Source organism: Somniosus microcephalus, chromosome 15 (assembly GCF_052327205.1).
Source record: "Somniosus microcephalus isolate GS21.2 chromosome 15, FLI_Smic_1.0, whole genome shotgun sequence".
Classification (NCBI taxonomy): Eukaryota; Metazoa; Chordata; class Chondrichthyes; order Squaliformes; family Somniosidae; genus Somniosus; species Somniosus microcephalus.
In genome coordinates this window covers 33,162,109-33,179,633 of record NC_141001.1, presented here as the reverse complement: position 1 = coordinate 33,179,633, position 17,525 = coordinate 33,162,109, and the positions used below count along the sequence as shown (strand labels likewise).

General features: G+C 44.5%; 1 protein-coding gene across 2 annotated transcripts in view; it reads left to right on the top strand.

Moving 5' to 3' along the window:
• Window positions 1–17,525, top strand: part of LOC147106616 (potassium voltage-gated channel subfamily KQT member 1) — a 932,501-nt gene that overhangs the window by 318,116 nt on the left and 596,860 nt on the right. For both annotated transcript variants that reach the window (XM_086007627.1, XM_086007626.1), the window contains exons 4-7: window positions 645–771; window positions 2,048–2,126; window positions 8,779–8,875; window positions 11,046–11,186. In XM_086007627.1, the coding sequence (XP_085863753.1) occupies window positions 645–771; window positions 2,048–2,126; window positions 8,779–8,875; window positions 11,046–11,186 (444 nt within the window). The remainder of the gene's footprint in view (window positions 1–644; window positions 772–2,047; window positions 2,127–8,778; window positions 8,876–11,045; window positions 11,187–17,525) is intronic.

The window sequence follows — 17,525 nt, the reverse complement described above, 5'->3', positions numbered from 1 at the left end:
AATCTAACATCCTTTTCACCCAGAGGGTGGTGGGGGTCTGGAACTCACTGCTTGAAAGGGTAGTAGAGGCAGAAACCCTCATCACATTTAAAAAGTACTTGGATATGCACCTGAAGCGCCGTAACCTACAAGACCACGAACCAAGAGCTGGAAAGTGGGATTAGGCTGGAGAGCTCTTTTTCGGCCGGCACAGACACGATGGGCTGAATGGCCTCCTTCCGTGCTGTAAACTTCTATGATTCTAAGTCTGTTCTTTTTACAGACCATCTGCAATTTGGGCTCCCTCCCACCTCTAATCTCCTGAGAGAAAGTTCTGCATAAATACTCCCCAATCCTCAAAAATAATCAAGCAAAACTCCTGGATATATCTCCATCACTGCCTGTCCACTATTCAACGCTAGTCTTCTAGCCTGCACGGTTAACACCCCTGCTCTGCATCACTCATCCGCCTGCCCCCCTGGTATAAGTATCCATTTTATAGGACAGCACCATTACACCAATTCCTTCATTGTCATAGATGTATTCAGGTTGGGATGCACAGTATCGTAGACACAGAGAAGGTTCTAGAGTTTCCACTTGTGCGCAAATGTAGTACCATTTTGAAATGGCTCTATCCATCTTCTTATTTCTTTGTTTTTCAATAGGAGATTGTATTAGTGGTATTTTTTGGAACTGAATACATTGTCCGACTATGGTCAGCGGGCTGTCGCAGCAAATATGTTGGATTTTGGGGAAGGCTCCGCTTTGCCAGGAAACCTATCTCGATCATTGGTGAGTGATTGTTATAATTACATCTCGCTTGAAATGCACACTCAATAGTCAATCCTTAGTTGTGCACCCTTCAATGGGAATGGTCTGTTAAGAGACCGATGGCCTTTTCGAAAGAAAAAACACATATTGGGTGGCACTGCATTGGGGCAGCAGCAAAGAATCACTGGTACCCCAATGCAGTAAATCATTGGTTAAGCCCCAGCTGAAATATTGTGTACAATTCTGGGCACCACACTTTAGGAAGGATGTCAAGGCCTTGGAGAGGGTGCCGAGGAGATTTACTAAAATGATACCAGAGATGCAGGACTTCAGTTACATGGAGAGACTAGAGAAGCTGGGGTTATCCTCCTTACAGCAGAGAAGGTTAAGGGGAGATTTAACAGAAGCGTTTAAAATCATGAAGGGTTTTGATAGAGTAAATAAGGAAAAACTGTTTCCAGTGGACACAGATTTAAGATAATTGGCAAAAGAACCTGAGGTGAGATGAGGAGAATTTTTTTAATGTACTGAGTTGTTATGATCTGGCATGCACTGCCTGAAAGGGGTGGTGGAAGCAGATTCAATAATAACTTTCAAAAGGGAATTAAATAAATACTTGAAGAGGAAAAAATTGCACAACTATGGGGAAAGGGTCTAACTGGACAGCTCTTTCACAGGCGCAAAAGACCGAATGGCCTCCTCTGCTGTATCAATCTATCATTCCATGATTCTAGTCATACAACACAGAGGAGGCCATTCAGCTCATTGTGCCTGTGCTGGCTCTTTGAGAGAGCTATCCAATTAGTCCCACTCTTCTTTCGATGGGAGTTATAGATCCCTTTTGTGGGGATGCAGTGAGCAGAGACCAGCTACTCCCATTCAGGAAGGAGAGGGACTCACCCCAAACTGCTCCTGTGTAACTCCTAGCACTTGGATTCAGAGCAACATTGACAGAAGCCTGGAGCAAACTGAGGGTCCTTTCAGCTGAGGGCGGTGAGTAGCGCTGGGAGTCCTGAGGAAATGAAAAGGAGAAATACGTTAATAAGGGGGAGTTTCAACATACAAAATAAAATATCAGTTCAGTCTATTGTAAGTATTTACAAGAACAGAATGAATAATCGATGGAGGTGGGCGGAGAACAGACTGACGAGTCCTCATTATTCCCCATTGTCTAAGTGCTTGCTGCATTTTAGCAAGTACTCCCTCAAACACTGACTTTTTTTGCCAAGGTTTGTAGGCTGTGTGGTGAATCCTAGACTTCCATAATGTTCCCTGACTTTGTTTTTGTTCCTGACAGATCTCATAGTGGTAGTGGCTTCAGTCATAGTCCTCTGTGTGGGCTCGAATGGACAAGTTTTTGCAACATCAGCCATCAGGTAGGCCGAGCAAGCTTAGACCACTATATCAACTGAGTTTGGTGCAGGAACACCTCCACAGTTAAATTGTGCGTGGGATGAATGCTTAATTCATTCACATGACTTTTCTTGTCTGCAGTGCGTATGCTGCTCTCGCACAGCATGATTTCACCCAGTTTGTTTTGTATTTATTAAATCTGTTCTCACTTACAATCATGCTCTTCACCTTTTATGTGCAAGAAACAGAACTACAAGCACTAAAGGGGTAATTTTCTGACTTTGCGCTTCCATCAGGCAGCCTTGCCCCCACCCCACCCACCCCCTCCATATTGAATATGAGTATGATTTTCCACCTATTTAAACAATGCGCTCGCAGTGTTTGGGGCAGGCAGCCTACTGGCAGTGTGAGGTCAGAAAATTACCCTTTATAAATGTTAGATCTGTGGTTCAGTGGATAAATAATCACACGGATGCTGTACATTAACAAATAACAGGTCTTTACTGGAGGAGGGTAATCTCTAGACTGGGGTACAGAGGCATGCGCACAGCTTATATACCGGTGTGGGCACTGCCGGTACTACAGTATACAGGAGCTGTAAAAAGTAGGTCTGACTTAAAGGCACATACACTACAATTCCTCCCTTTTTAGATTAATAATACCCCCTTAATATTCAAATAACAATTACATTTTTACATGTACATTCAATAACAAAAGTCCATTTATAGATTCAGTCTTTGGGGCAGCTTCCTGACCCTTTCGGGATAGCGCCTTTCCAGAGGTTCTTGTTCTTGGTGCAGAGGTGATTCTGACCCCTTTTCATCATGTAGTTCATCGGGTTCCACTGCTACTGGGTCTGAAGTAGATGCTACCGGTATGTTGGGTTCATCCCCAGGTACTCGAGACATGGGGTTGACGCATTCCTGTGATGCTAAGATCTGATCGATGTGGCGTCTCACAATGTTCTCCCCGACATCCACTGTGCACATTAATGGCCCCTGCCTTGTACATATCGTTCTGGGTTGCCACTTCTCTGTTCGATAGTCCCGGGCCAAGACTGGTTGCCCTACATTGAAGCTCCTTGTCGGCTTCTCGTTGATGTGCTGGAATTGTTTGTCCTCAACATTTCTTCCCACATTTGGTCTGAGCAAGTCCAGACGAGATCTCAACCTTCGGTTAAAGAACATCATGGCCGGGGTCTGGTTGGTAACTGCATGTGTCGCGTTTCGGTAGGCTAATAAAAAATTGTCCATCTTATGCTGTAGTGGAATTTCCTTGTTGCAAATGGCCTTTATCGCCTTCTTAAAGGTTTGTACGAACCTCTCAGCCAATCCATTGGTGGCTGGATGATACAGGGCGGATGTGTAATGCCTTACCCCATTCCTTTTCATGAATTTTTGGAACTCGTCGGACACAAACTGTGGTCCATTATCAGAGCAGATCTGCTCTGGCAAACCGTTTCTGGCAAATATGGTCAGTAGGACTGCAATCGTTTTCTCTGTAGTGGTTGAAGACATCTTTATCACCTCAGGCCACTTTGAATGAACATCCACTGCTATTAAGAACATTGAGTCCATGAATGGACCAGCGAAATCAATGTGCACCCGTTGCCATGGAGAGGAGGGCCACTCCCATGGGTGTAGAGAGGCATGTGGTGGTGCATTTTGGACCTTCTGGCATCCTAAGCAGCTCTTAGTTAGGTCTTCGATTTGTTGATCAATTCCCGGCCACCACACATAAGCCCTAGCAAGGCTTTTCATTTTCACTCCCCGCAGATGACCTTCACGTAGCTCATTTAGCACTCTCTCCCTTAACTTGGGTGGAATCACCACTCTGGATCCACACATCACAGTCCCCTGGCATACTGACAGCTGTTCTCTTCTGGATGAGAATGCTGGCAACAGTGAGTTGCCATGTGTTGGCCATCCCCTCACCGTCAATTCATATACCCGTGACAGCATCGGATCATTGCGGGTCTCCTTCTCTATATCCGCATTTGTTACTGGCAATCGTTCAATTATCGACGAATAAAATATCTCGATAGGTTCCACTGCTGGTGCTTCCTCCACAGTAGGCAGTGGCTGGCGTGATAGCCCATCAGCGTTCCCATGCTGTTTCGTGCCTTTATATTCTATTTCATATTGATTCACCCCTAGAAACAGGGACCATCTTTGTAACCGCTGTGCAGTCATTACTGGCACGCCCTTCTTAGGATTAAAGATGGAGACAAGTGGTTGGTGGTCAGTCAGCAAGGTGAACTTCTTCCCATGCAGATAGTGGTTGAATTTTTTTACTCCCCATACTAGGCTGAGGGCCTCCCTGTCAATCTGGGCGTAGTTGCGCTCGGCTGAGGTTAGTGACCGAGACGCAAAGGCTACTGGCCTCTCCAACCCGTCTGGGAATTTGGGCGACAGCACCGCTCCAATGCCGTAGGGTGATGCATCACATGCCAAACGAATTGGTAGTGCTGGGTTGAAATGGGCCAACACCTCTTTTGATGTGATCAATTCTTTACACTTCTGGAAAGCTCGTCTACGTTCGTCATCCCACTTCCATGGTACCCCTGTTTGCAGTAGGGTGTTCAGCGGGTGTAATACCATAGACAAATTTGGTAAGAACTTGTGGTAATAGGTTACCAGCCCGAGGAACGACCTCAGTTGTGACACATTTTCCGGTGCTGGAGCCTTGACTACTGCCTCAATCTTGTCAGGGGACTTATGTAACCCCTCTTCATCGATGACGTGGCCGCAATACGAGATCTGTTTCTGGAAAAACTCGCACTTGTGGCGATTAGCTCGTAGCCCATATTCCTTTAATCTGGCGAGCACCTTCTCCAAGTTAGCGAGGTGATCACCGTCATTTTCGCCCGTGACCAAGATGTCGTCCAAATAACACTGGGTCCCTGGAATCCCTTGCAGGACCTGATCCATCGTCCTTTGCCAGATTGCCGGAGCCGAGGCTACTCCAAACACCAGCCGGTTGTATTGATAGAGACCTTTATGGGTGTTGATCGTAAGGTAATGTTTCGAAGCTTCTTCTACCTCCATTTGCAAGTACGTCTGGGCTAGATCAATTTTGGTGAAGCGTTTAGCACCAGATAGCGAGGCGAAAATATCCTCAATTCGTGGAAGCGGATATTGCACCGTGTGAAGGACTGGGTTCACTGTCACCTTAAAATCCCCACAGATGCGGACCTTCTTTGGTTCCCCAGGCGTATTACTCAACGACCTCTTCATTACAGGAACGATGGGTGTAGCTCACTCGCTCCAGTCCACTTTGGACAGTACTCCTGAACATTCCAACCCTTCCAGCTCTGCTTCAGCCGCTGGTCTGATCGCATAAGGCACTGGTCTGGCCTTCAGAAACTTTGGGCTTGCATTTTCCTCTCTTTTAATTGTTGCTGTTATTCCTTTTAGTGTTCCTAGTCCCTCCTGGAACACTTCTTTTGTGTCAGTTAGCATTTTTGACAGTCGTCCAGGTGTGATGTCGTCATCCTTTTTGGCCTCAACCTTCAGTGCCTGTATGTAATGCCAATCTAATTGTATCTTCCGGATCCATTCACGTCCTAGCAGTGGTGGTCCTCCATCTGGCAATACATATATATCCATTTTAGGTATTTCCTGACCTTTATATGTCACTTTCACCCTTATTTTCCCTTTGGGGTAGACTTTTTGCCCCGTATACGTCTTCAAGACAATCTCTGTAGCTTTCAAGGGTATGTGTGAAAATAGCCGCTTGTAGTCTCTTTGATTTATGGCTGTTAGAGCTGACCCTGTGTCCAATTCCATTTCCACTTGGACTCCGTCTATCTTGAGTGTAACCCAGATAGTCTGGTGATCCTCCATTTCGGTTACATTATGTAGTTTCAGACAACCCAGCTCCTTGCTTCCGGAGTCTGTCACTTTTCTGTTCATCTGAACCACTGTCCATCACCAGGTGTACCTTTTTGTACTTCTCCTGTGGAGATTTCTTACTGTTGGTTTTCTTCCCAGACCTGCAGACTCTTGCTATGTGTCCTGCTTTCCCACACTGTCTGCACACTTGGTCCTTGAACCAACAATCTTTCTGGTCATGTGTTGTTCTGCCGCAGCGATAGCACTTCCCTGTTCCATAGGTCATTTCGTTGGTGCCATATTCTTGCGGTCTCCGTTGTATCTCTGCAGCGCCCCTTACGGCTGCTTCGTGTGATACTGCCATACTGAAAGCTTTGTCCAGCATAAGGTCCTTTTCTGATAGAAGCTGTTTCTGAGTTCCTTCACCTTGTAGCCCACACACAAACTTGTCCCTTAACGTGTCTGCTAGTCCCGCTCCAAACTGGCAGTATTTCGATAGCTTGCGCAGTTCCGTTAGGTACTCAGCATTGCTTTCATCTTTGTGTTGGTTCCTTTTATGGAACTTAAATCGTTCTGGTATCAGCAGCGGTGTGGGGTTTAAGTGGTCCTGTAGGATTTCTACTATGCTTTCAAAATTCTTGTTTACCGGCTTCTCTGGGGTTATTAGATTTCGCAGTAACCCATAAGTTTTTGCACCCATGGAATTTAACAGAACCAGTGCTTTATTAGCATCTGGCACTTCATTCGCCCTGCAGTACACCTCAATATGTTCCACATATGTCGCCCAATCTTCGACTTCATTGTCGAACGTAGAGATACTGCCACTCTTCGGCATCCTTGGTTGTGCGTTAACTATCACCAATGGCACCTCCCGCGCTTCCCCTTCTTCTCCGCTGGCACAAAATGGCATCTCCCGCGCTTTCCTTCCTTCCCGCGCTCGCCCGTCTTCTCCGCTGCGGCTTCACAAAATGTCGTCTCCCGCGCTCTTCCTTGTTCTCCGCGGCTCAATGGCGCCTCCCGTGCTCTCCCTGCTTCTCCGCGGCTCAATGGCATCTCCCGCGCTCTCCCTGCTTCTCCGCGGCTCAATGGCATCTCCCCTTGCTTCGCCCCGCGGACCCTGATCAGCCCGTGATCCCTGGCTGTGCTCTGCGCGTTCTTCTCTCGATATTTGTCGACGCCGCTCAGTCTAGAACCCGGCTGTTTCTTACCCTCTCTCTCTCCGGTTTGCAGTATTTTTCCTCGACGCCGCTCGGTGATCAACCCCCGGCTGCGCCCTGCTCTCTTCACCCTCTTTCTTACCCCGTCGACGCTGCTCGGCTCTCTCTCTGCCGTCGGTCGGCTCCAGCCGCCGCTGCTCGGGAAGGGTCTGCTCTGGACCTGTCGTCGGTCTCTTACTGCTCGTTGTGGCTGGGGAACCAAGCCCGGCTCTCCACAGCCTCCCCAGCGAAGTTGGATCTCTGCCTGACTGCTGGGCGGTTGCTCGCAGTCGACGCCCGTGTTCCTGGACTCGACTATTTTTTTTATTTTTATTTTTTTATGTTGCAGGTGGATTCGATTCGACACTCGTCGCCACTGTTAGATCCGTGGTTCAGTGGATAAATAATCACACGGATGCTGTACATTAACAAATAACAGGTCTTTACTGGAGGAGGGTAATCTCTAGACTGGGGTACAGAGGCATGCGCACAGCTTATATACCGGTGTGGTCACTGCCGGTACTACAGTATACAGGAGCTGTAAAAAGTAGTTCTGACTTAAAGGCACATACACTACAATAAACCCGTTCTCCCATTTTGGAATACTTCACAGCTGGGTTCCTCAAATGCCAGTGACTGCTCTGCCTGCCCGCAGAGTCTCTCGGACCCGCATCATCCCTGGCCAAGAGGACCAACAGGTGACTTGCTCCCAGGCCTCGGCCGCTGCAGCAGAATGGTCCGGCTTTATGGCGTACAGGAGTTCAGCACTGAGTGCTTCTCTCTCCTATTTATTTTTTTATCCTCATTCCCACCCTTCCTGTTGTAAGTACCTGGTCTTCACGAGGCAGTGTGGCTGAGATCAGTATCTTGAATCCAAACGCTGCCATTTTATGAAGCACTTTGTTGGACCTGCAGCTTGCTGTGCCGAGAATTCAAACCTTAAGATCAAAATAGATTGATAGGCAGACACAACCAACATGATTTTGTTACTGATTACCATTACACACACTTCCATTTAAAAATGAGAGGAACTCTCCTTCAAGACCCCTTTAGGTCTCACTGTAGCCATCTTATGTGCACTAGTAATTCTGAGGCCTGGACTAATAATCCAGAGAAAGCTAGTTCAAATCCCACCATAGCAGGTTGAGAATGTGAATTTAGTTTTAAAAATCTGGAAATAAAAGAAAAGCTGGTATCAGTAAAAGTGACCCACAAAGCTGCCAGATTGTCGTAAAAACCAAACTGGTTCACTAATGTCTTTAGGAAAGGATACCTATATGTGACTGCTGTCCCACCTCAATGTGGTTGAGTCTTAACTATCTTCTGAAGTGTCCTAGCAAGCCACTCAGTTGTAGCAAATATCTGCAAACATTGTGGGACACCTTCACCACACGGACTGCAGCGGTTCAAGAAGATCTGCCACCACCTTTTCAGGGCAACTAGGGATAAATGCCAGTGAATTTCTCCCACATCGCAAGAATGAATAAAATTAAGTTCTTCCAAGGCTGTACTTTAAATGTTGGTTTTAATCCTGATCCTACCTTCAGTATTTAAACTCTACTAACTAAGGCCACAGCCACTGGAACCTGCTGACCCAGTTACCCATCAAGCTGATTAATGGAGCACTGCTTTTCTCTTGTTTCCAGGGGCATCCGGTTTCTGCAGATCCTTCGAATGCTGCATGTCGATCGGCAGGGCGGCACCTGGAGACTTCTGGGATCAGTTGTCTTTATCCATCGACAGGTGGGCTAATCTGGCTTCATGTTCTAGGGGCCAATTTAAACAATGAGTCATAAAGACAGCTGGCTTCCATCAAAGTCCTCATCTCGTCTAATCTAGCGTGACAAGAACTTTCTTTAGCTTCTACCCTCGTCATTCGATTCAGTTCTCAGGACCAGTTAAATGTTCTTGTAGATAACTGGCAGAGTCTGTAAAGTTGCTGTGTTTAATATTGAATACAATCATTCCAAACCATGTGTTGGCCTTTACCATGGAGATCAATTAGGTTAATTTTAGCAATGAGGAAATGTTAATGGGCCAGAATCTGCTGGAGCGAGGCATCTCATGGCATGTCCAGTTAGTTAGACTTTTCCCTGCACCTTTCAGCTTAAAAATGGTTTGCCCTGTAAGTTGTTGGGAGTGTTAGATGACCATGGGAAATGGGGCATCTGGGACCTTGATGAATGATGGGACCAACGTTTTAACCAATAAGATTTAAGGATTGAGAAATAAACAGAGAAAGGACTGAGAAGGGGGGTGAATTAGAGTGGATGAATTCAATGTCAAATCAGCTACAGAAAGAGAAATAAAGAGAGAGAAAGATTGGATTAAGAGAAAAGAGAAAAATTAGATGGAAAGGAAAAGTAAGAAAATAAAAATAGAAAGTTAAAATTTGACATTTAAAAAATCTCCAACAACAATTCACTACCTGAAGGAATGAGACTCCACACTTTTAATTGTTCACTTTCTGGCCAGAGAGGTTGATTGGCAATCATTTAACAATTATCACATCATCAAAAGGGTACGTACGCTATTAATTACTAAACTTAACTTTCTGTGGCGAGTTTAATAGGCAATTAATGTGCAAATGCAGCAACTTCATGAATTTATGGGGCGGTTAAGGGTGAGATGCCGTTTTTGTAAAGCTAACATAGGAGCAGCGCAAATCATCCAGCAACTTGTGCCAATTTGCAATTCGGAATAATGTCTCAACTGAAAGACCACTGCAGCACTCCCTCACTACTGCACTGGAGTGTCATCCTAAGCACTGTGCACATATGCAGTGCTGTAGCTTTTTTTTATATGATCTTTGCACCCTTCGTGATTCTCTGGATGAAAATAATGGGTAGCTCGGAGCTGAGCAAACAGAATAAGAAGGTCCCTAATTTGATCCTTGGCCTTCAACTGCCCATGATACCATGTCCCACCAATGAGACACCCCCTTTGGGTGGGAGGAGATGTGGAAAGAAGTTACAATAAGAGGGGAAAAATAATAAGAGGATCTAAAATAAATTTTAAAAAGAATGAGCAGACATAATTGGGCATGGCAGCACAGTCTGTAGCAAAAGTGGACAAAAATAATTATTCAATCCAAGATCACAGCTATCTGTATTTTGGAAGTATTTTGCCTTTTAAACAGTAAAGCAACTGCACACTTTTTAACCCATCTGGGTTCAGTCCTGACTCAGGCTGATGAGATTAAAGCACCTTCTCCTTATTAGCAGTGAAATGAGTTTTGGGCAGCCTCAGCTCGATTTCTGGCGGGTATAAATCTACAACGCTCTTCATAGAGGGAGCATTACTTTACACCTATGCTGAGGGTGATTGGCTCTGACGCTGGCTTCAAATAAAAGGAGAAATTGTTTCCAGTTAGATTTGGCTTGTGTTCCCTTGCATATAGAAGATTGAGGGATGAACTGATCGAGGTGTTTAAAATGTTAAAAGATTTGATCGGGTAGCTGCAGAGAAACTATCTCCTTTGGTAGGGGAATCAAGAACAACGGGACATAATCTTAAAATTCGAGCTAAGCCATTAAGGAGGGAAATGAGGAAGAACTTTTACACAGACAGAGTATGGAAATCTGGAATTCTGTCCCCCAAAAGGCTGTGGATGCTGGAACAATTGGAGCTTTCAAGGCTGCGAGCGATAGATTTTGGCTAGGTAAGGAAACCAAGGAATTTGGAGCCGAGGCTTGTAAATGGGGTTGCAGTACAGATCAGCCAAGATCTAACTGAATGGCGGAGCAGGCTCGAGGGGCTGAATGGCCTACTCCTGTTCCTATGGTCTTGTGTTAACGACATCCCTCACCAGCACAGAAATGTACTCAATAATAAAAAAAAATGAAGATAAGAGAACTGCACTGGGGAACAAATGTCTGGTGTTTAATTTTGTTGTTACTTTGCCTTTGAATAGGAGCTGATCACTACACTGTACATCGGGTTCCTGGGCCTGATCTTTTCCTCCTACTTTGTGTATCTGGCTGAAAAAGATGCTGTGGACGACAGTGGTTCCCAACAGTTTGGTAGCTATGCAGATGCCCTGTGGTGGGGTGTGGTAAGTGTCTTTAAGTAGGATGGCTCTCCGCTCAGCGGAGTCATTTGGGAGCTGGAGATTACTTTAGCAATCTGACCTGATAAGGAAATGGACTGTTAAAGACTGTAATAGGGGCCAGGGATAATTAGTATCTGCTGTTTTTAGTTTGAAGCACTCCTGTAATTTTCTGCTCAGCTACAACTCTTGTCTTCTCCCGTTACAATTTTCTGATTGATATCGAGGAAGGTTAATGAGAAACTTGTGCTGTCTGTTCCAACAAGGCATTATACGGAACCCAAAGTCTGCTTGGTGTAACTTGGTTTTGTAAGCAATGTTGATCCCTGATTTACAATGGCTGAGAGGTGAGATTCTTCCCATTCACCATGACCAGCTGAATTGGCACTGGAGTAAATGAGATCTGGCTGAGGCTGTATGACAGTATAAAGTGCCGAATGAATACTAACTAAATCCCTGCCAAATTCTTTCTCCGTGTACTGGACACTTCTAATAAATGGATGTATTTTTCATCCATTTCATCTCCCATTGCTCCTTAGAACCATAGTAATTTAAAACACAGATTTAGGCCATTTGGCCCATCACGTCTTTGCTGGCTGTTTTCTAAAGCAATCCAATATTAATCTTACTGTCCTGCTTTCTCCTCATACCTTTTATCTTCCTCTGCTTCAAATATTTATCCAGTTCTCCTTCAAAAGATACAATGGTCTCTCCTCAATTGAACCCTGTGGCAAAGCATTCCATGTTCCAACAACCCTTTGAGTAAAGAGAATTCTCCTAACCTCTCTCCTCCCTCCCTTAATGACAGGTTTAAATTGATGACCACTAATCACGACTGCCCAACTGAGGAAATATTCTTTTCCTCTTAACCCAATGAAAACCCTTTATAATTTTAAAAACCTCTATTAAATCTCCCCTTAGCCTTCTCTTCTCCACTGCAGATGCTCCCAGTATCTGAAGTAAGTTTCCCATCGCTGGCATCATCCTGGTGAATCTACGCCACATGCTCTTTATGGCTCTCATGTCCTTTTGATAATAAACTACCTAAAACTGCTTGCAGTTCTTCAACTGTGACTGTGACCTAACCAAAGCTTTGTATAAATGTATCATTAATTCTTTGTTCTTGTACTCTATGCCTTTATTTTAAAAACCCCAAATATTTTGGCTTTTGTTTATAGATGTATCTACCTACAATCCACTTTTAGGGACTTTTATATATGAACCCCTATTTCCTTTCTGTATCTGTTCTTTCATACACTTTATCATTTTTCCATTGAAGGTATATTCCCATTCCTTGTTTTTCCTACCAATATGTATTGCTTCATATTTATCTACATTAAATTGCATCTGCCATCAGTTTCCCCCTTATTGTAACATTTCTATATCTTCCCAAAGTCTTTTAAAGTCCTCTTTGCTGTTTGCCAAATCCCCAACTTTTGGGTCATTAGCAAAATTTGAGATTGTGCTCTTTATCCCCAATTCTAAATCATCTATATATGCTGAGAACAAATATGGATCCAGTTTGATTAACTAGTCTACAGTAACCCAATTTATCCTCCCTTCTTGCACAGAAATCTAACATCAACTATTCTCCAGCTCCACAGCACATTTTATTTATCTAGAGGATTGAGAATTGCGATCGGAGCCTCTGCTATCTCCTTTCCAACTTCATTCAATAGCCAAGGGTGCATGCAATTGACATATCAATCTTGAGTCCTGCTAATTTTGTTATAACCAATTCCTTCTCTACCATTATACAATTGTTCCATATTCCTCCCCTAGAACACCTACAATCTCACTTCCACCATCGTTTGTAAAAACTGACGCAAAGGGCAGGATTTTCATTGGGCCGTGGAGGCAGGATTGGTGGCGTGTGGAGGGTTAAAATCCCGAAATCGGGGGGCACGAACCCATCCCGCCCCAACCCACCTCCATGCCAGTTTCAAAGGAGGCGGGTACCCGCCCCGCACTAGGACCCGCCTCCCCGAGGCGGGAAGGGGATTAGTGCCAATTAACTGCCTGTTAACAGGTAGTTAACAGGCAGTTTTTAGTCTAATCCCTATTTTCATTCTTGAAGTGTGGAATTCCCGACGGCTCCAAACCACGCCAAGTTAGCGAGGTGGGCCGTCGGGCTGAAGGGCTTGGAGGGGTCGAGATGGGTGATGGGTGCATGAATGCAGAGGTAAGTGTGTTTGGCATGTTTAAAGTGTTAAAGAAGTTTTACTTACCTTTACAGCCTTCCTTCCTTCAGGTCTCGGGAGTTCCTCATCTCACCGGCACAGAAAGCAGAATGGCCATGATCTGTCAAAAATTGCAGCATTCAGCTTTCTGTTCCGGAGAGATCTCTAAATCATCCTGAGAGGAAGGAATTAACTTGGAGTACAGATTGTCAGTGTTTGACAGCTTCAAACAGCTGTCAAACACTGATATTTCATCTGTCAAAAGGTCTTGACAGATGAAATATCAATCTGTGACGTCACCTGTTGCCGGGTGGCCCTTAATTGGCCGCCCGCTGGGCGGGCTCAACAAGGTCAATCAAGTCAAAATTGCGTGGGTTGGCTAGAACTGATGGAGGCGGGACTACAACCCCGAAAGTTGTAGTCCCGCCTCCTACCCGCCTCCTCAATGAAAATCCAGCCCAAAATGTTTATTTAATATCTCCGCTATACTTTTATCCTACACTATTGGATTCTCCCTTTATCCTTGAATGGTCCTACGCTCTCTTTAATGATGTTTTTTTTTATATGCTTATAAAAGTCCTCAATCTTTGCTTTATATTATCTGCGAGCATATTTCATACTCCGGTAATTGAGTATAATCATAAACACTTAAATTAATTTGTGAAGTTGCTACAGTCGGAAGCCCCAAGTTTTAAACACTGATCTTGGATTACACAAGGCCAATGTGAACAAAATATCTGGTTGTTTAAACTATACCAGAAGTACGAGACTTATCAATATTACATTTGACTGCGTTTAGATTTGCAAACCTCAGTGATGATCCCCATCTGATTGTTCCTGGTGGGGAGCAGACAGGGAACAGAGGTAGATTGATTCTGTCCTGAAGAACTACTCAATGACTTGGGATACTTTTTTGTAAGCTCACTGCATTTGTTTGAGTAAATTTCACAGTCCCAAAGTTCCACCTTAAAATCTGTGTGTGAGAAAGAGAGAAAAGAATATTCAGAAACATGATGCAAAAAAATGTCCTCAATTTGATATCTCAAAGCGAACCTGCCTTCATGGAGAAACAGCACAGGTCTCTCACAGGACAAAGTCCAAAGTTTCCTCATTACTACCATAAAGGTCCTAGATGAACGATCAGATGCACTGCATCACCACTGATGAAGGTACACTGCCATCATCTTAGCATAGGCCAGTGTCTATGTCGTTGAAGCAGTGGCAGCTGTCACGGCAAGCAGTGTTTGCATCGAAATGATACTGAGCTTTGTTTCACTGGGGTTAGCCTTCCTTTCAAAACCACAAGAGATTCTCACTAGTAATCCTACCAAATTTCCAATTTTCCTTATTTTATTAATTTGAGAAAAACACCTATGCCTGTGAGACTTTTGGTTTAAGTCCATATTTAACTGTTAACAATGTCTGGATGGTTAGGTTTTCTGTCGATAGCGGCTTTGCAAAAAAAAACTGCTTTACTGTCTGAGTTACAGCTTTTTCCTACATGCACCCAAGTCATTCCAAACTGCTGACCAAAACCTACTGTTCATTCTAACACTGTTCACTTAGTTAGGTCCGAGAATGTATGGAGGCCCTAAGGTTTGTGTTGGACAGAAAGTTATAAACTATATGCATAGAATCATGGAAATATCAGCACAGAAGGAGACCATTCAGCCCATTGTGTTTGTGCTGCTGTAAATGCTGTGATTAATTTGGCTTCATCACTCACTTGTTGTAAAGCATTCTTTGTGTGGAAAAAAAAAATCCTTTCTAACCCTAATGCCTCTAGCACCGGGTTTATGTGCCCTTGTTACCGATTCACCAATCTGTGAAAATAATCCACTTAACCCCTAAAACTATTTCATAATTTACAACATTTTTACGACTGCCACCCCCTCTGCCAGCCTTCACTGCTTCAGTGATTTTAGCCCTGGCCTCAGCCCAGTGAATCAACTTTGCATCTTTTTTGTGGCCATTCTATAATTGGATACATCACATCAACATTCTATCAAAGGGCTACTGTATGAATTGAACAGTGATCCGGAGGAATCAAAGCACCAACAATCTACCATGGAATGCAGTCTATGGGTTGTACTAATACAAATAGTTGGACCTGTAACTTTATGCCACCTTTCCACCTGCCATTGGTAAAAAAAAATCCCTTTAAAGATGTAAGTGGCATTCTCTTAGTTGCAGGTTGCAGAGTTCCTGTTTTATGGGTTTGTTTGAGGGGAGGTAGCATGGCTGTTTATGATCCCTTTTCAGATGAACTGAAATGCAAGGTACTATCCGATCTCTCTCGCTCCACTCTCGTGCTTAAAGCGCTTCCTATTTCGTCTACAGTACCAGTAATATGATAGTTTGTTAAAGCCTGCAGCACAGCAAAAAGCTTTATAAGCCCCCAACTGTAATGTTGCCTTTTTTTTCAATGAATGAATCAGTGCAATACTGTAATAGGACACCTGGTCGCACTTCAAATGGAAACCAGGGGTGTACGTTGGTGAATTATTGATAAAGCTGAGTTATCTTTGAAGAGAAGACATCTGTGCAGTGGTATCAGTCGGTGGCTCTGCCTCCAGGACTGAAAGCTGAAGCTTTTCCTTCAGATCAGTATCGTGCCGTCGTGTGACTTCACATTTCTAATCCTTTCTGTTTTTGTTCAGGCACATGCTCCCCAGCTGTGCTCCATTACATTGTCCCCCTAATCATCGCTGAATTAAGAGAGAGAAAAAAATATCTCTAACAAGGCTTTTACTTGTGTGAACTTGTTAAGTATCTGATTTCAAACAAAAGAATACCTTTTTTTCAGTTTGGAATGAGAACAGTACACCTCAGGTACTGTTTCACCATGTCTTCGTACCTTTATGATTGTGACCCCCCTTCTTTGCAATTAACTTCTAAAAAGCAAAGCTCCCATGAAATACTCCTGGCTCTAACATTGGATTTTTATTCAGAGGCAGACATTTAAAGAATAAGTGGCACCATCAGTGACCAACAAACGTTGTAGGCTGAGCTTAATTATTCCGGCGCTGTCGGGAACACCGATGGTTTCAATTGTGCTCGGCAGCACCATTTTAAAAGGGGGTTCAGAAACAGAGAGACCCAAGAGTTCACATACACAAATCCTTGAAGGTGACTGGACAAGTTGAAAAGGTTGTTAAAAAAAAACATAGGGGATCCTTGGCTTTATAAATAGAGGCTAGGCCTCAGCTGGAGCATTGTGTTTAATTCTGGGCACCGCACTTCAGGAACGATCTCAAGACCTCAGAGAGGGTGCAAAAGAGATTTACTAGAATGGTACCAGGGATGAGGGACTTCAGTTAGGCGGAGAGACTGGAGAAGCTGGAATTGTTCTCCTTAGAGCAGAGAAGGTTAAGGGGAGATTTAACAGGGGTGTTCAAAATTATGAGGGGTTTTGATAGAGTAAATAAGGCACTGGCAGAAGGGCTGGTAATAGGAGGACTCAGATTTAAGATAATTGGCAATAGAACCAGAGGTGAGATTTTATGCAGCGAGTTGCTATAATCTGAAATGCATTGCCTGAAAGGGTGGTAGAAGAGGATTCAATGGTAACTTTCAAAATGGAATTGGATAAATACTTGAAGGGGAAAAAATTGCAAGGCTATGAGAAAAGAGCAGGGAGTGGGACTCATTGAATAGCTCTTTGAAAGAGCTGGCGCATGGCCTCCTTCTATGCTGTAAAAATCTATGGGCCAGATTTTCAGTGTGCCGTGAGGCGGGCTTTCAGGCGTGCGGGGGGCAAAAATCCTGAATTCGGGGGTCCCGACACCATCCCGCCCAAAACCCGCCTCCACGTAAGTTTCAAGGGAGGCGGGTACCCGTCCCGCAATGGTACCCGCCGACCTGAGGCGGGAAGGGATTAGTGCCAATTAACTGCCTAATCCCTATTTTGAGGGGTGTCGTGTGGGATTCCCGACGGCTCCAAACCACGCCAGGTTAGAGCAGGCGGGCCGTTGGGTTGAAGGACTTGGAGGGGTCACGATGTCGGTGTTCAGGTGAGTGATGGGTGCATGAGTGTGAAGGTAAGTGTGTTTGGTGTGTCTAAAGTGTGTAAAGAAGTTTTACTTACCTGTACTTACCTTAACAGCCTTCCTTCCTCTCGGCTTTGGGAGTCCATCACTCAGCCGGAACTGAAAGCTGAATGGCC